Source organism: Coccinella septempunctata, chromosome 9 (assembly GCF_907165205.1).
Source record: "Coccinella septempunctata chromosome 9, icCocSept1.1, whole genome shotgun sequence".
Taxonomy (NCBI): domain Eukaryota; kingdom Metazoa; phylum Arthropoda; class Insecta; order Coleoptera; family Coccinellidae; genus Coccinella; species Coccinella septempunctata.
In genome coordinates this window covers 14,039,417-14,060,921 of record NC_058197.1, presented here as the reverse complement: position 1 = coordinate 14,060,921, position 21,505 = coordinate 14,039,417, and the positions used below count along the sequence as shown (strand labels likewise).

At 39.7% G+C, this 21,505-nt stretch overlaps 3 protein-coding genes across 3 annotated transcripts; 2 read left to right on the top strand and 1 right to left on the bottom strand.

Annotated features, from left to right (window-relative positions):
* Window positions 1-34: 34 nt before the first annotated feature.
* Window positions 35-21,498, bottom strand: LOC123320392 (rabankyrin-5). The gene is made up of 13 exons (XM_044907705.1): window positions 21,345-21,498; window positions 20,564-21,288; window positions 8,337-8,563; window positions 8,155-8,277; window positions 7,331-8,098; window positions 5,640-5,879; window positions 5,412-5,580; window positions 5,113-5,349; window positions 4,840-5,057; window positions 4,593-4,737; window positions 4,140-4,307; window positions 671-793; window positions 35-618 (listed from the first exon to the last, which is right to left on the bottom strand). Exons 1-13 carry the CDS (start codon window positions 21,346-21,348, stop codon window positions 364-366), a joined length of 3,402 nt encoding a protein of 1,133 aa, XP_044763640.1. The 5' UTR covers window positions 21,349-21,498; the 3' UTR covers window positions 35-363.
* On the top strand, window positions 850-3,083 carry LOC123320394 (translation initiation factor IF-2, mitochondrial). Its single transcript, XM_044907709.1, has one exon. The coding sequence runs from the start codon at window positions 957-959 to the stop codon at window positions 3,018-3,020; it is 2,064 nt and encodes a 687-aa protein (XP_044763644.1). The 5' UTR covers window positions 850-956; the 3' UTR covers window positions 3,021-3,083.
* LOC123320396 lies at window positions 12,295-20,385 on the top strand. The gene is made up of 3 exons (XM_044907711.1): window positions 12,295-12,598; window positions 19,670-19,843; window positions 19,930-20,385. Exons 1-3 carry the CDS (start codon window positions 12,547-12,549, stop codon window positions 20,205-20,207), a joined length of 504 nt encoding a protein of 167 aa, XP_044763646.1. The 5' UTR covers window positions 12,295-12,546; the 3' UTR covers window positions 20,208-20,385.
* Window positions 21,499-21,505: the final 7 nt, after the last annotated feature.

The window sequence follows — 21,505 nt, the reverse complement described above, 5'->3', positions numbered from 1 at the left end:
CAGTAAACGAATGATTTCGAATAAAAGAATCATATTGGTATATTAAAAAGATTTAATTCTTGTAAAATATCATTAGAAATATAAAGGAAATCTTGATTTGAACATCAACATAAAATATTTGTTTATCAAGCATAATATCAAAAGTCTTGCATACTATATCATACATGCACGAAGAATGAAGAAAGTTTAGATATATCAAAGTTTTAAGCAACGAAGAATAAATCTGAATTTTTTTTAAGAGAAGTAGATATATCACAAGTTTAGAAGATCACCATTCTCAATCCAATAGTAATAATCCCAAAATGATCAATCTAAACCAAAACAAACTCTTTTTTGGTATGTTTCTGGGTATCTTGCCAACCTTCAGTTGATTCCACCTTTGAGCACATCAAAACAAATATTGCAGACTTTAACAGGCTTATTTTCCCCGAATTTCAAGATGGGAACTTCTTGATCGGAGCATCTACTACAAAGAGCTCGACCGCAATGTCTACAATGATGTTTTCTGGCTGTTATCGAGAAACCCTTGCCACATTCTTGGCATAAATCTGTGTGAGTCCATTTGGGAGGCTGAGACAACTGATCCAGCAAACGATTCAATAGATGCTTGCTGGGAACCTACAAAATTTAAAAAATCATGCTTGGTTCATCAATCGTAGAGCAAGATTACCTGGTAATTGAAAATCGATATCTTTTCGTTATTCTCGGTGCCTAAACACACGTTTGCCTTCACGAGACTGCGGCACAAATTTGCGTTTCCTTTCATGTACGCAAGCAGCAAAGGAGAATTTCCCTGAAAACAAATTTTATATCAAGGAGAGAAATGGAACGCATCTCCGAAAGCAACCTTGAATGTGTCAAACTAGGTTCTATGTTCCCCGTTAACTAACCTCAAAAATTCATGAAAAATGAAATTAAAATAAAAAAGTACAGGGCGTAAGAAGAAAATTTTCATTATGACGATGTTAATTAAAATTTTCCGCTCCACTTTGGGCAGACAAATTTTGAACCATACAACGATGGAATACGATGAATTGAAATGCCTTCACACTAGCGTTATACAATATAAAAGACGTAAAACTGGAGAAGAGATAAAGACTTTCAAGTCCATGCAATATCCGGAAAAGTCAAAAATGCCCCTAATACAAGTTTGGAGACAAATTACTCCAAGAGAATTGAGTCAGGTCTTGAACAAAGACATGCATTATATGTCTGAATTATTCGCAGACAAAATGGTCCACCCTGATTATCCTATAGACGATATGAAGTTGCTACAACTAGTTATGAAAAGAGGAGGATACAGGATGGAAATAATCGGAAAACCGGTAAATGAATTGAAGGAATTGGAAGATTTAGACGTTCACCCTAGACCCAAACCAGATAAGTCATTGCTTCAACCTAGACCCCCAGTGGTAACCATAATGGGGCATGTTGATCACGGAAAAACAACACTTTTAGATGCATTGCGACATACCAGCGTGGTTGAAAAAGAATTTGGTGGCATCACTCAACACATTGGAGCATTTTCCGTACAATTAGATTCTGGTGCAAAAGTAACATTCCTAGATACCCCAGGCCACGCAGCTTTTTACGCAATGAGGGCGAGAGGTGCTAACATAACAGACATAGTGGTACTTGTAGTTGCCGCAGATGATGGAGTTATGGAACAAACGGTAGAGTCCATCAGAATGGCCAAACAGGCAAGGGTTCCGATCCTCATCGCCATAAATAAAATTGATTCTCACAAAGCCGATATCGAAAGAACAAAGAGAACCTTATTAGAAGCAGGTCTGCAAATCGAAGAATGTGGAGGTGACATACAGTCTGTTCCTATTTCCGCCCTGAAAAGACAGAACTTGGACGCCCTAGTCGAAGCTTTGGTTCTTCAAGCCGAACTGTTGGAGATAAAAGCGGATTATACTGGTCCGGTGGAAGCCGCTGTGGTTGAGAGTAGGGTCGATCCACACAGGGGAAAGTTATGTACAATAGTGATAAAGCGAGGGACGTTGAAAAAGGGGTCCGTATTGGTGGCAGGTACTGCATACGGAAAGGTTCGAAGTATAAGAGATGCAGATAACAGATTGATGGCACAAGCCACTCCGGGGTACGCTGTGGAAATCGACGGTTGGAAAGAATTCCCATCGGCTGGAGAGTTAGTTTTAGAGGTGGAATCTGAGAAGAGGGCCAGAGAAGTGATAAGGGTACGAGAGAAGAAAATGAGCCTCGAAAAAGCAGAAGCTGAAAAAGAAATAATAATGCAGAAAGCGAAGGAACATCGAGAGGAGTACGAGGAAAAATTAAAACTCAAAAGGAAACTGGGAAGGTTCAAACTGAAACAGGAGGGTCCGAGGAGGCCAGAACTAGAAGATGACCATAGGATACTGTTCAATATGATAATAAAAGGCGATGTAGATGGATCCGTAGAAGCTATAATAGACACGCTGGACACCTACAATTCCAATCTTTGCGAAATGGATTTGGTGCACTTCGCTGTAGGAACAGTCACCGAGAGCGACATAGAACTCGCCAAAGCTTTCAACGCTGTGATATACGCCTTCAACCTCGATGTCCCGACACACATTCAAGAATTAGCCGAAAAATCGGAGGTACCCATAAAAAACTTCAACGTTATCTACAAACTGGTGGACGACGTGAAGGACGAACTGAACGCGCGTGTACCCCCAGTTGAAGTTGAGGAAGTAGCCGGTGAGGCAACGGTACTGCAACAATTCATGATAAATCAGGGCAAAAAGCAGATCCCTGTGGCGGGGTGTAAGTGTACCAAAGGAACATTAAAGAAAAATGGCGTTTTCAAGGTGATAAGGAACGATGAAATAATTTATACCGGACCTTTGAGTTCTCTGAGGCATCACAAGAACGAAGTTGAGACGATTAAGGTGAATTCGGAGTGCGGTCTGCAACTGAGCGATAAAACTGTGACATTCCAGCAGGGCGATACTATACAGTGTTTGGAAAAAGTGCTCAAACCCCGGCATATAGACTGGGATCCCGGTTTTTAAGCGGAATTCAATGTTTTAGTTCTGTAAATATCAAAATAAATTGTTCAGCTCTCAGAAATGAAAGGAATTCTCCCTATGAAACCCTCAAATATTATTCAGAGATTCTGACCATATGAATGAATCAACAAGTTTATGTACATGTAGATTTAAAGGGGCTTTCAGAGCACGTGACTTTAAGGTCTCCTGTGCCCCCCATCAGAGCTGTTCTCGCCATAACGTAGTGTACAGGGTGGGCAAAAATCGTTGTCCACTGAGGGGATCTATAGCTGCTAGAAGAAAACGGATAACACATTCTCAATCTATTTTTTCATGACTAAACATAATCGGCCTATCATTTTTAGATTTCGAGTTATAAACAAAAATTGAGATTTTGACGATTCCAGAAAGTTCTCATAACTTTTTTGTCTTTGGAGTTACAGATCTGAAACTCAAACCTCCTTAGGCACTTTCATACGTAGAATCTACTGGCAAAAGATTTTTTTTTCCAATTAAAAAATAAATAATTCAATAAAAGTTTGCATTTGAAAAAATGAAAGTTCATCTAATGATTCGAAATGAGAAAATATTTTGAGCTCATCAGTAGATTCTACGTAAAAGTGCCTGTAGAATGCTCAAGTTTCAGGTTTGTAACTTCAAAGACAAAAAAGTAATGAGAACTTTACGAAATTGTCAAACTCAAAAACGAAGTATCGTAGGAGGCTGAATAGCTCTGAAATGTTTCTTCCGTTTTCTTCTAGCTGCTATAGTTCGCGAGATCCTTTCAGTAGACAACGAATTTTGCCCACCCTGTACAGCTTGCCCTCCAGTATCTGGGATGGCTCCTACAAGTTTCTTGTCCAAAGCATTTTTTTTGGTTGGCTAGAAATGTCCTCCCACCCACTGGAACCGCCCTTGATACTGAGGGGTTTTGGGGCACTCACCTATTTGCTAGTTCATCCAAAACTCTGCTACTTTATAAAGATAAAGTAGCATAATTTCACAACAGAACTGAACAATCTTTTTAAATTTACTCACTCACAATATCACTGAGGTGATTTGAAAAGACAAATTTCTGTTTGATTGAGGAATAAGACAACCATCAACAAAAACAACAATCTTGAGAGATATCGACATACTCACATTTATGTCAGGTTTGTCAACTTGATAATCCGGCATACATTCAAGGAAGAAATCACATATTGCAGCTGCATTTTCTTTACCATACTTGCAAAGTTCATGTAAGGGATTCCTCCCTTTCAAATTGAAGGCACCAGCGTCTATGGTCGATTCGGTTAATAACACCTTAACCTAAAAGGAAAAATGGGCCACAAGTTAGGTTAACTCACTGTTTGGACTACATCTAGAGGGCACTCTAATTGTCAAAATCATTGGTTAACGTAGGGCAGAAAAACTTCCACACACACTGGTCTCAAGAAAAGCATTGCCTGCCCTACGGCAACTAACGATTTTGACAATTAGAGTTCCCTATGGATAAAGTCCAGACAGCGAGTTAACCTAACTTTTTTTCCAAACTGAAAATTTAATATCGAATATTTTCGGTGTCGATTCACCGAAACATGTTGCTGAACCTACCACAGCTAAATTACCCGAGCGCACTGCTATGTGTAGGGCATTGTCACTCTCGCAATCGACAGCGTCACAATCCGCATTATTCTGAAGCAGAGCGGACACAACTGGCGCATTTCCTTCTTCGGCTGCAACGTGAAGAGCTGTTCTCCTGAAACGCAATACTATAACTTGATTTTTCTCCCATATTTGACCTAAATTTCAACCGTTGAAAGAAAAAAAGAATTCGAATAAAAACTCAACAATGCCTCACTTCTGTGTATTCCTGTCATCCACCCTAGCACCGGCCAGTATCAAACTCCTCACCATGGTCTCATCCCCGTGTTGCGCAGCCAGATGAAGGGGCGGGGTCAACATGGCGTCCTGCACCCTAGAATTAACGTCAACGTTGACCGTCAACAGGAACAGAACGCTCTCGATGTCCTTCTTCTTGATCGCCACGTGTAGGAAGTTCTGTCCTTTACTGTCGAACTGTGAAATACCAAGGATTTTAAGGGAATTGGCTGCGTTAGACGTGGCAACCAACCTGTTCGGCTGCGTTAGGCATTTTACCGAGTATAACCTGAGCTGCCTTGTTATTCCTGAAGGTCAAAGCGGTCGCGAAGGGGCTCAAACCGTTTTTGTCGCGCAGACTCAGATCGATTTCAGGTACCGCCAGCAATAACGAGATTATGTCGTCTTGCTTGTTTTCTATGGCTATATGGAGGGGGGTTTTGTTCTCCGCATCCCTGTTGTTCACGTTGGCTCGATGCTCTATTAGAGTCTTAAAAAAAAAACGGTTAATTGTTAAGGTTGGATGCAGAATTCACTGAATTCACAACCTACCCTTACAACTGTGTCTAAACCCCACTGGCAACACAAGTGTAACGGCGAAGCCTTGTCCCTGGCCTCCTCCCCACCCTCTCCGTTAGGACCTGGTAACCTGTGGCAGTCTATATCACACCCAGCTTGGATGAGGAATATGGCGGCGCCTTCTTTGTTCTCGTCAATGGCCCTGCGGGTACAAAATCAGGTCATTCCGAAGCTAAGTCTTTATTACCTCATGCAACTCACTGATGCAGAAGGGTCTGCTGGCATTTATCCGGCCCTTCACTCCAGCAATCAGTATCTACCCCGTGTCTCACCAATATACTGGCTATGTCGAACTGTTCGGTTTCCAGAGCGGCCCACAAGGGGCAGTTGCCCGATTTGTCTCTGGCTGACATGTCGACGCCTCTGCTACACAAGGCGTCCACGACTTCGCCCAATCGACAGTGGATGGCCAACTGAAGGGGGGACTCGGAATCTGGAGTTCTAAAATTTATTGTATTGTACTATGAGAAGATTAAAAGTAGACCAGAAGATCGGTACATCCTAACATTAAAACACTAAGAATCATCTCAGTTTCTCGATGTAAGCACTAACTCTACGAGGATGTATTGATATCTAGTTAGCCTAGACCAGTACTGTGCATAAAAAAATATTGCGTTACCATAGCAACTAGCAATAACTCATTAGAAGTGTTTGAGGTCAAAAAAGTAAGCCAGATTTACGCAATGAATTAAAAGAAACAAGATGTCCAAAGAAATTGTGAAAATCGAAAAATTCGAGCCATCATCAAGTACCTGTATTTAGAAGGGTTAAGAGGTAAGCAGATTTACGAAGATATGCTTAATACCCTAGGTGATCAATGTCCTTCGTATGCGACCGTGAAAAATTGGACTGAAAGCTACAAAAGAGGTAAATTTCCCATTGAAGATGATGACCGATCGGGAAGGCCAGTTTCTGTGCCAGTCCCCGAAAATATCGATGCAGTTCATGACAGGATTTTATCAAACCGTCGCATTAGTCTGAAACGGATATCTGAAGCACTGAATATTTCATAGGAACGCTTTCATCATCTAGTTCACGTCAATTTGGACATGAGAAAAATTGCTGCAAAATGGATCCCCAAATGTTTGCATGTTGACCAAAATCGTGCAAGGGTAGAAGCATCGAGTTCGATCTGTGCTCGATTTGTAAACGATGTATAGTTCTTAAACCGAATTGTTGCTATGGATGAGACTTGGGTACATTTCTACGATCCAAAAACAAAGCAACAATCGATGGAATGGCGACACTCTGGTTCTCCAAGACCCAAACAGTTTCGTGTCCAAAAATCTGCTGGAAAAGTTCTTGCTTCAGTTTTTTCGGATTGCCATCATCCAATCAATCATGAGTAATCATGATTGATATTTTGGATGAGGGTAGAACAACAACCAGAGATTACTATTCGACATTACTGACCACTCTACGGGAAAAAATTGAAGAGATAAGACGCGGAAAGCTATCCAAGGGTGTTTTGTTTTTGCAGGACAACGCCCGTGAACACAAATCTCATGTTGCCATGCAAAAAAGTCGTGATTTAGGGTTTGAATTACTAGGACACCCTCCTTATTCACCAGATTTGGCTCCACCCGACTATCATCTCTTTCCCCAACAGAAAGTTTAAAAGGTTGTAAAAGCTGTGTAGGTCTGGTTTGCAGAGCAAGAAGAAACATTTTTTTTTAAGGTCTAAAGACGTTGCAGCTTCGCTGTAATAAAAGTATCCAATTAAGAGGAGAATATGTCGAGTAATGAAATATTTTGACATTGAATTTTTGTTTGGTTCTAAAGAAGGCTAAGAATTTTTCAATATATCCTCGTAGTTAAAAAATGTGACACCAGGTGTCGCACAGGAGAGGAATCTAAATAAAAGAAACCTTCAAAATTGGAGGTTTACTCACTCTGCATTGACATCAGCGCCATTCTCCAACAAGAACAGTGACGTCTTGACATCCTCCTTCATTATCGCCTGGTGCAACAGCGTAAAATCATTGTTATTCCTGATGTTAACATCGGCCTTACCCTTGATCAACAAGAGCACCACCTCGTTATAACCGTGACCCTTGTTCACAGCCACCATGATGGGAGTATCCCCTTCGGCGTCCCTGACGTCGAAATCCACAAGACACTTCTCAACTTCATCATCCTTATACACCCCATTCCTGACGTTCTCGTTAAACTTGATGAACGCCTCTATGCAATCCAGGGACTTGTTCGAAACGCACAAGTGCAAAGGCGCCTCTCTGGCGTCGTAAGTTTGCAGGTTAGGATTCGCCCCCCTCTCCAACAGCCTCATGGTCAACGCCCCCAAGTTCCGGGCGCATGCGGTATGCAACGCCGACCCCCCGTCTTGGTTAACGTGGTCGACGTTGGCCACGTGCGCGGTGAGGAACATGGAGGATTCCTGAAGGCCCATCGATGTTACCACCTGGAGCAGGCTCTCGTTGTTGCGTTTTGGGTACGAAGAATCCGTCACCACGTTCCTCTCGACCAAGAGGTTGGCGTAGGTGTCCTGGGGCTGGTCGTGGTCTTCCTCGTAACGCAACAGCGCGTAATAGAGAGGGGAGTGATCGTCTTGCGTTTTCAGGTTGAGATTCACTCCGGACTGTTCCAAGAGAATCTTGAACAATTGCTTGTTGTCGCTCTGGATGGTGATGTGGAGGGCTGATCTGAAATTTGATTGCATTAAGGTGGTTGTTGTAAGCGTAACCTCCGATTTGCTTACAGTCCCTGCGAGTTTTGGGCGTTGATGCTGACTCCTGACCTTAGCATCTTCTCGGCTATAACATCTGCCTGATCTAAGCCTCCAGAACTGGCTAATAGATGGAGGGGCGTTTCTTTACCCTTGCTGAAAGAACAAAATATCAATTTTCAGTCAGTACGGCCTGCATTTACGGCTTTACTAACGGAGTGGTTAGAGTTGTATCAGCTTTGTTGTCCAACAGGAAGAGGATGGAATGTGTATCTTTCCTCCTGATTGCCCTGTGTAGCAAAGCTTCGCCATCTTTGTCCCTGATGTTGACGTCGCTGTTGTGTTGTATGAGGCTGTTGGCCAAGCTCTCGTTTTTTGACCTGAGGGCCAGCTCGAGTGGTAACTCCTCCTCGTCACTCCAAGCGTTAACCACCTCCTTCAGCTGCAACAGGAAATTTTCGTTAAAAAGTAAAATCACAACAAGAATAATGATATTTTATTACGCCTATTTAGCAATTCAAGCCAGAAAGATTTTCACGAACGTATCTGATGAAATCCTTGCAGTGCGAAATGCTAGAATAGGGTGTGTTGATCCTTGTTCATATCGTACGTACGCTGGTTTGACCACCAAGCCGTAAAATTATTTTTCTTCGTTCGAACGCGTCCTCTGGCTTTTATGGATCTCAGTTTTATATACGAACGGTTCATAAAATATGAACTGCGGGCTAGTCGCTCATGCATAACTTGCATACATGCGAGAATTATGATTATGTATCGTTAAAACGTCATCTGAAATTATTAAAGAATGAATGTAGCCTAGAACGATCAGTCTCATCTGAAGCTATGAGATGACTCAAGAATAATAATCATCAGCCAAAAATCCCCATCGAAGCAAACTTGAATTGCTACAATTCGATAACCAATTATTATACTCTCATGAATAAAGCGCCCTTCCATTCACTTACAGTAAAAACAAGTCGAGAACGTTGATGAGGTAAACCATTAAACAGGAATTCATCGAATTTGTGAGTTAACGAAGATTATGGAATGCGAAAAATGAGTCATAATGTTTCCGTTGAATCTACGCTGAGCGAATGATTGGAACCAAATGGCAGAGCTGGGGGTCCAAGATATATATCATATATCTGCCATATATAGAGTGTCATATTCAAATCTGGGCAGGGGTATGCAGATTCGATGCTACATATATACGAAATGAATAATTGAAGGGAATATTGAGGGCTGGTCCCTGTCAAAAAATAGTGTGGGGGTTAATATATCTCTTTTCAGCAGCTCTTGCTTACATACAGCCCCCAAAAAGCAATAGTATAAAAAATTTCTGGCAGAACAAATTTTAGAGGCTTTTTTAACTCATTGTAGGTTTTCTACCTATCCTAGACCTTTTTTCGTATAAACGAATTTTGTTGCATTCATCCTTCAGGACACCTTGTGTATTTTTGTATTTAGTACCAAAATCATATGAAGACCTTCTGGTATTTTTATTTATAGCACACTATCGTTCGATCTTCCTTCAATACAGGAAAACCAATATTTCAATGTTACTATACTATCACAGCTCGTAAAGGAACGAAAGTGAAGCTCAGATAAGAACGAATTTTGGATAATTCCCCAATGATAATGATATACTATCTAGAATTTCGGTTTATTATTATTCACCATGGAAAGAAAACAATGAACCTTATTTTATCGCCCATTTCGAAAGAGGAGCTATGAACGCTGATTAAAATGCTATTTCCAAGAAGTAACGTTAGTCATGAATTGATTTATTCCATACATTAGAAACGTTGAAGCCACTGAAAAATATTTCTTGTATTTCTCAATCTTCATTTCAATCTTAGTCAATAACGCTGACTGTGACTGTTTTTTAGTTACTTCATCATCTTATTTTGCTTTGAATCGTCCTCCATGTCACCTCAGAAAATTGGTGATTTTTGTTTGGTTGTTCTGGCAAAGTTTTTTATCTGAGCTTCTATTATGGACACATCTCCTGGTTGTCCCACCATGAAATCCCAGAAATAACACTTCCAACATGCTTGTCCTTCGTTAAATCTTTCATTATAGGCATTCATGTTTTGTTTGTTTTATCAGCAGGGTAATTAATGAAGTTCCTCAATATTAAGAGCGTTTAATTGATACTATTCAGAAAGTTCCATTCGCCAATTTACCAATTACGACTAAATTCACGGACGAATTGCTCGGATGGCCAAACATTCGGACGTTCCTATCAATTTCCCCAATTCATTGATCGGATGCTGAGGTAATCTCGCATTTCATCAATTTATAGACACAAGTCTGAATCTATCGTATAAATCGCAATTATATCTGGCACGCCGAAAGAAGCCCGAAGTTATTTTTTCCTTTTATTATGGACGGTGGGAGCCGCTCCTAAGTCCCCCCAATCAAAACCTGTTGAATTCAACCCGACTTTCTGCATTTCGCAAACATTTGGAAACGTCTGAAAGCATCCCAAACAATCAGACTGCCCGGGAGCTCGAGTGGATAGAAAAAACCAATGCAAGAACTTCCTTGCTTTACATATAGCTCCTTTTCTATTTCTGCTGGGTAAAGATTTGACAGTTTGGCTCTAGATTACACTGGTGGAAAAATAAAGTGGGTATTCTAGAGAAACTTACTTTTTGAACACTACATACCATGTCGATTGTAGAGGGACAAAATATGGTCCTCATGACAGTTAATGCCTTTCTCATTTCTTGTAAGTGTAAGCAGAAAATGCACTTGAAACTCTTATACTTCATAGCCCCTCAATTGATACAACGCAATACAGAACTCCAGATGAATTGCTATAGCCCATTATAGCACATACGGGCCAGAATTGTCAACAACCGTATGGAAATACATGGAATTAACGAAATAGATTGTCCCCCTGCCTTTACAGACCAGAAAATGCGTTGAACGTTGAATCGCGTCTGCGATGTCACAGCAATGACACCGCTTACCCGACCCACCGCAGACATGACAACAGCTCGCCATTGTTTTGAGGGACATTCGGCACAATGCCGGATAGAGTGAGAGCACTACGATGAGAATAAGTCCCACCAGATATGAATCCTTGATTTTACTGTGTTTGTAACAGAAGGACCCTTTTTAAGCCTGCAACAGGTATAATTTTGTTATTTCTGTAATATGTTGTCGCTCTAAAGCAGTTGATTGCTATTGCCTTCTCAGGCAACATCCCAATATCCACATCCACAGATGTGTAGTGTCGCAGATTTAGCTAGTTTAGATAATTCTGAAGCAGTGAAGCAAATCTGATGGGTGAGACAGTAGGGTGCCCGAAGGAGGGGTGGACTATCCCCATTACTGCAGGGCCTTTTAAGCCATGGGTCATAGGGTTGGCACAAGTCTTAGGGTGTAATTACTTTACTATGGGCACCAGGGCATTGTAGAGTTGAAGGAAATGAAAAAGCCGATGAACTTGCAAAAAGAGCATAAATGTTAACACCTCCTGGACCTGAGCCTTTCTGTGATCTTGGAAAATACCAATATAAGCCAGCGGTCCAACAATGGGAGTTGAAAAACAGAATAATCCTCTGGAGAAACACTCCTGGACTTACTCAGTCAAAGAAATTCGTGATGATTTCACCGACCTATACCAGAAAACTGCTAAAGCTGTCACGAGCTGAGCTTCGGGTGATGGTGGGACTGCTGACAGGGCACTGTGGGTCCAAATATCATTTGTACCATATGGAAAAGTCAGTAGATGAGATTTGTAGGCTCTGTGGATCAAGAAGCATAAGACATGGTATGCAAGTGTCCAGGTCTGGCTGGCCTAAGAACGATTCATATGGTGAAATCGGTCCTGGATACTCAAGAGGTAACGACCAAGGCCCCCCTAAGGGTGTTGTCGGTTTTATCAACTCCATTGACGACCTCCTTGGGTTTCTATGGATGAGTAGGGTAGTTAACAAAAGATCTACATGGTCTCAGTTCCCGGAAGGCTAACCCTGTTCAAATAATAATAATAGGGCGCAAGTAACAAACCTCCACTACCCTCTGGTCCTGACAATCTACAATAAAACACACTATCTTCTCAGATCTGTAGGATCCAACAAAACGCTACGTTCTCCCGTACATACATTATTATTTTTGACGGCTAAACGCCGCCCGACAAAGTTTCTGCGTGCGTATGCCGTGAGTCACGCCATTCCGTCGCTGAACCTCGGTTGCAGCGGTCTGTCCTGTCCACATCTCCACCACGCTCACCAGGTCCCACACACGAACGTCTAGGTCGCCACTTACAGCGCGCGTCAAATTCGCGTGAAGGTTTTACGAGCGTACTGAAAAAACGCGATAGCGTTTGATAACGAAAGAAATGAAGAAATCGACGATTTAGTCTGTGTCCGTGCGCGAAGAGTAGTTTCGGTTCTTTATTATGTTCCAAAGATGGGAGTATTCCAATGTTTGTCGCTCGCTGTGATATGGATAACAATAACAAGTAAGTTTTGAAATAAAGTGGAATGGCGCAGTTTTTATCCGCGCTTCTTGTCGGCATCAGTTACAGCACCCTTTTTATGCCCTCGTTCGTCTTTGTCAGACCGCCCTGATTCCACCAACCACCCACATTTTACTCCCTGAGTAAACAAACGTATAAATATACACAACGCTCCTTGAATACAAACCAGAAGCCGCGAGATGTAAATAAAGTTCAATGAAAAGCTCAAGAATGTAGGTACTCACTAGTTACTATACATTAAAATTTAAACAACAGCCTGTAGAGTAAAATATAAAAAAGACCAACGACCACATGTATCTTTAAAAAGTGATCCAAAAATGAAACGATATTGATCTGCTCAATTCTGTTCCCTTGAATCGACCCAGTAATACATCTAGTGTTCAATCTACCTGACAATAAGTAAATCAACTGGCTAGCCAGTCACTGGAGGCTGCAACAATAAATTGCCTTCAAGTAGAGAACATTGATACTTTCAAATAATGAAAATACCTTTCGAATTACACTTCTACCTCAAAATAGTGTTCTACGGATTTACTAGGTACCTAAAAATATTTTTTTTTGTGAAATCTCCAAGGTAATCGAAAGCTAAAAACAATCAGAAGGCGTTGGATATCAAGAGTAGCACCGATTCCACTTTTACCTCATAATTACCATATAATACAGATGCTAATCTACCTACACACTAACAGTTAGATCGAGTAATCACTGTTCATAAAATACATCATAATATACCCAATGGAGATGACAAGCAGGGTACTCTGTGTTGAAAGATATACCTCCTGGTTCTCTCATCTACCCTAAAAAATTGATCTTTGCTGAAATAATGAGGAGCGATTCGATGATATACCCAACAATAGGATTTGATCATTCTTCAGGAAATACTTCACAATATATCCAAATGCAGATGGGAAGCTACATTCTCATCTATCCCAAAATAGTGATATTTGCTATAATGATGTAATGAATCGCTGTACACTTGGATTTACCACACTATTCATGGAATACTTCATAAGAATGAGAAGCAGGACAGCCAAGTGTTCAAACAATATATCTACTAGGTCTCTCATCTATCCCAAAATAGTGATTCTACCTAGAATTGTGATGAATCAATTCGCTTATATACTTGATAGTAAGATGTGATCACTATTTATGAAATACTTCACAAGAATAAGAAGCAGGACAGCCAAGTGTTCAAAGAATATACCTACTGGATTTCTCATCTATCCCAAAATAGTGATTCTTCCTAAAATAGTGATTAATCAATGCGCTTATATACTCTATAGTAAGAAATGATCACTATTCATGGAATACTTCACAAGGATAAGAAGCAAGACAGCCAAGTGTTCAAAGAATATACCTACTGGGTTTCTCATCTATCCCAAAATAGTGATTTTTCCTAAGACAGTGATGAATCTCTCGATAATAAGATGTGATCACTATTCTTACTTCAAAAAATTTTCCAATGCAGATGTACTTGCTATATTTTCATCTATCCCAAAATAGTCATATTTCCTCAAATAGTTATGAATCGATTGGCTGATATACCATACAGGTTTTTGGATCGATTACTATTCATGGAATACTTCACAAGAATAAGAAGCATGACTGTCAAGTGTTCGAAGAATATGCCTACTGGATTTCTCATCTATCCCAAAATAGTGACATTGCTCATCTACCCCAAAAATAGTGATATGTATTTCCTAAAATAGTGACATAGTGATGAATTCATTAACTGATACACCTAGGAGTAAGATAGATTGATCACTATTAAACACTTCAAAAATATTAGAAGCAGGACAGTCAAGTTTTGATAGAGTATATATAGATTGGACTTCTCATCTAATATCTAATATCTCATCAAAGATCTTCACTGAAATAGTGATGAATTAATTAGCTGATATACCTAATAGTAATAGATTGACAATTTTTACCAAAAACATATGCATAGGCAACAAAATAAATGCTCTAACCAAAAATAGTGATCTTTGATTAAACAAAAACGCAAATAACAGCAATTATGGGATGTAAAAAATTGTAAAGAAAATAGTGATACTCATTGGCAAGGCAAAATTATTGTTTTCTTCACCCAACAATCTCTTCCATTGAATAAAATTAAAATAATGTGCAATTACGATTAGATAAGCGAGGAGCATCCCATAAAATAATAATAACAATTAATCAGCGAGGGACAAAGAAAGGATTGAACACTTTTTGTTTACATTTCCTTGAGACCCCCGTCTTCATTCAATGTTATCATCATCTTTTGTTTCGAAAATACCCTTTCACTCTTCGTTATGTCGAAAGAATATAATACGATAACCATTCGAGTAGCACAAAGGTGAGATGCAATAATTAACGACAGCATTCGCGTTCATTTATAACAGGGTTTCAGATTAGAATTAATTAATGCACAGTTATCAAAAATTGAGTTATCGAATGGCATAATTCACTTGCAGATAAAAAACGTTACGGCACATTTTTATTGAATAATGACTTCGCCGAGGAACCTATATTGATTTATACGTTTTGAAACAATAGCAAATGTGCAATTGGAACAAGAAAAGTATCACAATGACCCGTACATGTTTATGTATCGATACCAGATAAAAACACTACCATAAATTTTCAAAACAAGAGCTCGTTATGAATTTCATTTCGATTGAAATATGAGATGAATCGATAGGGAAAGATAGGCGAACTCAACAAATTTTTACTCTGTAAATGTTATCCGAATGATTGCTACCTTTTCATCACCTCTAAATCTTTGTTTATTCGGGTGTACCTATAAGTACTTCACCGTATCAAACTGTTTACAATTTCACTCAGTGATAGTTGGATCAATTCCAAATTTCGAGCAACCATACACAACCGAAAGTAACTCAGATCTTTGAAAACAAGAGTAGGTTGCTGTTTAGACTATACGTCAACCTTTACCCCGACAGAAGAATTATTAAAAATAAGAGGAAAAACAAAGGATGAAAATTAAATTCGCACAAAGGTGTAGATGGGGAACAAACAGGGCATTGAAACTGAAAGGACTGAATAAACTCTATGTTTAATTAGTTAAAGGATTACATAGCAACAAGGTTCAAGACTTTCCCACAACAGAGCCATAGTTGTCTTAAACATAGATAGGAAGGAATGCGATCTTCAAAAATCAAAAGTTTAAGTGGCAACTAAACCCCGACCCTTGACCACGTCCATCAAATACCGACCACATCAACAATAGGACCATTAAAATATCCAACATGCTATCAGAGTCCCCTTCGAAGAAAACACCTCCATTAAAACGAAATGATCCATTACTATCACTGCCCCATTCAGCCTGATTAATGAAGGCAATCGCAGATCGAGATTCAGAAACAAACGAACCTATTACGTCACATCTCCCGGCCTGCCACGACCTCAAAGACAGTCAACCGAAAAATTTCGGCGAAGAGTTCGATGGAGCTCGAAATCTAGAATGCAATGGAATGACCTTGTTACACTTATGTAATTTGCAGGTGGAACAACCTCGATGACGATCGTTGTTTTTCGATGGCAGGAATCTAGATGAACTGGTATCTAATTCTGCCTCTGTTATCCAATTCCAATCGAAACAACCTTGTTGTCCGAAAACGATCCGAAAAAATGTCAACACTGGGGCAGTCGGTAACAATCTGTTACCAAACGCCAAGAATTGCGAAATTTCGGTTACGTAAGACGGTGGGATATGCTCGAAAAAACTGCGGTTAAATCATCCAGTTGCGGTGAGAGACTAGATTATTCAAAGATTACAGAATATCCAGCTCTTTTGTTAGTTCTGCGAAGAAACGGTAGCAGTTATATGCTAATATCCCAGATCATTTAGAGAAATTTTAGGTTACTTATATCTCAGAGTATTCTACCTATTACTACGGTTTCTATAAATAATACATTCTGCGTTCTCTGTGAAGTTCAAGATCGTTTATTGAAAGGCTCAATGTTACGCATAAAAGAAATCCATTCTACATAATAATTAGCGTGGTACTAATTGTGCCTTCATTAACCTATTAACTCAGTTGCTGGCGGTCAATGAATAGAATAACTTAACCAAACGATGGTGGCAAAAAAAAATTTAAAACTTAAGCTACTAATTCAACCCTCTGTTAAAATTATACAGGTTGACGTCACAACTATTCATCCGTCAATGTTTCTTTGAGTATTCTGCTGAAAATTTGGGTGGCTTGAAGAGACACCCTGTATATTGGGTTCATATCAACCCCCCCGTTTTGCCACCGTTCGGCCGCACCACCCCACAAACAAACCCCCGTTCGACGGAATCAACAGGCGGTCTATGAAGAAAGCCCTAGGGCACGCCACCCACGCGTAAATTGCCCGTATCTCTATCCGATGTCCTTGACGCGGACCGTCTGGCACCCTTCTTCGAAAAACGACGGGCGATTAACATTCTACGGAGGCGATGATAAGGTTCAAGGAACCCGATGTGGCAGGAAACGGCAGGACGAATCGTTCCCCGGTGAATAATCTTCTAATAATAGCGGGGATTGTATGTAGAGGCGTCTCTTGCAATTAATCCGATGGTCCGACAAGTGCGTGCGCTAATGCTCTTGACCGACATGCGAACATTCGGGTTTGGACGCCTCAACGAGTTGAGAATTCAAATAAACACGTAGCGTAATATCCCTCTGTCCTCAATGGGTGTCAAATCTGTAGATAAGGGTGGCTGCGGCAACAAATTAACTCGGTCTCGCCTGAAATAGTCGAAGGTTAGGCACTCTTCCAAATAACTAAGACCTAAGTCTGAGAATTAACCAACCATTTATGACTAAGAACTAATGCAGATGGCAAACTCGTGAATACCATCTGCCAATTGTAATGGTTCCTTTCTTAGGTCTTAGTTCTTAGAACCTAATGGCGGGTTCATACATTATTACCTAGAACTAAGACCTAAAAAAGAAACCAATACAATTGGCAGATGGCATTCACGAGTTTACCATCTGCATTAGATCTTAGTTCTAAGAACTAAGACCTGAGAAAGTAACCAATCTGATCGGCATATGGCAAAGTTGTGAATTGTATTGGTTTCTTTCTTAGGCCTTAGTTCTTAGAACCTAATGGCGGGTTCATACATTATTACCTAGAACTAAGACCTAAGAAAGAAACCAATACAATTCACGACTTTGCCATCTGCCAAACAGACTGGTTACTTTCTCAGGTCTTAGTTCTTAGAACCTAGTGGTGGGTTCATACATTATTACCTAGAACTAAGACCTAAGAAAGAAACCAATACAATTCATAACTTTGCCATCTGCCAAACAGATTGGTTACTTTCTCAGGTCTTAGTTCTTAGAACCTGGTGGTGGGTTTATACATTATTACCTAGAACTAAGACCTAAGAAAGAAACCAATACAATTCATAACTTTGCCATCTGCCAAACAGATTGGTTACTTTCTCAGGTCTTAGTTCTTAGAACCTAGTGGTGGGTTCATACATTATTACCTAGAACTAATACCTACAAAAGAAACCAATACAGATGGCATTCACGTGTTTGTCGTCTGCCAATCAGATTGGATTCTTTCTCAGGTCTTAGTACGCAAAACCTACTGATGGGTTCATGCAGGCGTTAGCTGGCACCAAGACCTGAGAAAGCATTGGTGAAATAATAAGAGCGTTTATTCAACTTTCCTTAAGAACTAAGACTTACGACTAGAAATATAGTTCAGTATAGATTGTTCGTGGAGGATACAGCATTTTACGGTTGATTCCTCACATCTTAGGTCTTAGTTCTTAGAACCAAAGAACTTCTCATGAAAGCCACAGCAGCTTTAGGTCGATTCCTTAGATTGGCCTTTTCCTAAGATCTTAGTTCTTAGTGGATTTGCATGAACCCACTTGGATCTTAGTTCTTGAGAATGAATCGTCATGATGATGGTGAGCTTATGCAGAGTAACTGAGGTACCAATCTCATGGAGATAAGGCAAAAACATGTATGCCATTCGCCAATTAGATCGGCCCCCTTTCTTAGGTATTAGGTCTTAGTAACTCTGCATAAACCCACCACAAGATTTTTAGCAAGTTTATGTAGACTGAGACTGGATCTCTGCTATGAATAGGGCCAGTCGATAAGGAACAAAGGCCTATCAGAGGAAGCCCTTTTTCAACGGCGAAGAACAGGAAGAAAGATGTCCACCACGATTAGGCCGCCCCATTTACGAGGTCGTCGATCTCTCTCCATCGGCATTTTTTCTAATCAATTTGACTGGCTTTCGTGACAACGCCACCAGGAAGCACGGAATTGAACAGAGGATATTATCGTTAATTCGTCCAGAATGTGTCACTCGAATTATCAGAAACGTAATGTGGGTTAGGCCGGTGGAAGACGTTCACGCTAGAATGATTTTTCTCTACTGCACGACACCACTAAAAAAAACAACTCGAGTAATTTATATTCTCAAGATTTCATACCCTGTAATCCCTATATTCAATGAATACAGTGAGCTAGGCAAGGTGATCCACCGTTTGTGAAAAATCAGTAGGAAAATCCAGTTAGAAAAGTGTTAAATCTAATATTACACTGTAATTACCAAGAAAGAAATCCAGTCTAGACTCTATAGGAATTATCCAATCGGTAATCGCTGAACATATCCCTAGATGTGTATTTAAATTAATAGAGGCAATTTAAACTGGAGCAGATTTGATCGCCAGGAGTGAAAATGTATGATTAAAAAAATAACATGCGAGTTTTAACCACCGAGCACTGAAATAATAAGCAGATAACTACACGGAATCAACTCGTTACCCAAAAATAATTACACAGCTTCCACTGAATGAGATCGGTGATTATAACCCGATTAAGCAGGAAATGTATGCTAATTAAATAAGGCTCAACATTTAATAGATAGATACTTCATCACTTTGGTCATTCCATATACAACATGTTTCATTTTAAAAATCAAAATGAAGCTGTAATTTGATTTTTCATTTCATTCAAAATTAAAATCCAAGTTGATTCTTCATGATTAGCATTTTTTCACACAGAAATTCACTATATATATTTTATTTTGTTCCAGATGTTTCCTATTCCACTGCTATCAAGTGCTATCGATGCAGCCTCACTAAAACTAACCTCTACCTAACAGAACCCTCGGGACTATGTTCTGAGTTCGATTATTCAGATAGATTCATCGTTGACTGCCCAGAGTCAACGTTCTGTGTGAAGAAGACCTATCAAGCCAAAATCGCAGGTAATTCAACTTTATAAAACCTTTCCTATCCCCCTTCTAATGTAACAAGTGAACCACACATTCAAACAATCAAAATTCTGTTACAGGATTGAGAAATGGCACCGACAGATTCTGCGCTTTCCAAAAGTTCGAAACCCACGAGGTGGTTAACAGAGAATGGATACCAAAGGTGATAATAGAAGAGCCCTACACAGAGAACTGCACCGTGATAAACGACCAAGGGCTTCGAACCGGATGGACCGAAGAATGCTACTGCAAAACAGATCTCTGCAATGCGGCCCCCACGTGTGACAGCGTCAGATCTCTAGCCGTTCTACTTTCATCTGCTGTGATAATACTGAGAAACATACCATTGCTAGGTTAAGATATGCTTACACGTTTATGTTTAGTGAATTTGTGATCCGAGTTGTTTTGTGAAATAAAGATATTTTAGCGTTTCTATCATCGAATGGAGAATATTCGAGGAATAAATGGAATATAAAACCTGTTAATGTATGAGTAATTCGAATATCAAAAGAAAATAAATCCTAGGTGTAACAGTTGAGAGTAATTTCTAACTTTTTCAAGTGTCTCATCTATATCCAAATTCACACTTCCCTAAACTATATCAGAGATACAGTTTTTTTAATTCAAAGGAAGAGATATTAGACATAGATATCAACAAGTTGCGCCATCTATTGACAACCATTAAAATTAAATATAATAACGTCAAAAACTTACCTTAGCTGAATTCTCCACCAAGCACAAAAACACCACATCCTCCCGATCTAACTTGATAGCAGCATGCAAGGGATAGGTCGTTTTACTCTTCAACATTTTATACAGTAACGGACCAGACATATCTTCGAAATCAGAGGCGTTCAAGTCATTCCAATGCGTAGATAACAAACCGGAGCAGTAATTCAGTAACCTCTCTGCATTCAACATTTCTGCAACTGTGTATAATTTTACGCAGTTCCTAATATTCACATTGGATATCAGATATTGTTCGCATGATTCAACCAACTGATTCAATTTCAATTCATGAGCTTTCTTGAGGACATTCAGGGTGAATTCAACATTATCGACTTCAAGACAGCTCGTGTATATCCATTTAACGATGGCTGTACCGACATCAGTATCGATATCAGACCAATCTAATTCCTCCTTGTTGGAAAGTACAGATTCGTTCCATAAATCTGACCTTGCGCTCAATACCAATTTATGAGCGTTAATGTCCTTGTCATAAAGTTTAATTTTAATATCACTGTATAACGGTGAACCATACAAGTGGCTGACATGGTTCAACAGTCGGAATGCAAAGGTATCTTCGGTACTATTTCCACTACTGGCAGCCATGGCATTATATTTGATTTCCACTTCGTTGTACTTCTTCTGGAGCTTCGAATACTCATCTTTCAGTAGTGCTAGATGATTTTGTAGTTTTTTTATCTCTGAATTATCACCTGAAAGAAAAATGCGTATAATTTGGGATTTATGCAGGGTAAACTTATTTTCCTACCCATTTTATCAGCCAATATCAGAAGAATTTAACGTTAGGCACGAATAGTATGTTGCTAAATTATTTCATTCCTTATTTTGATATTTTACACCGCCCTACAGATTGTGCTAACCAACAATTTTATTAAAGTTTTGACAGCAGATTCAAAACAATCAATTTAA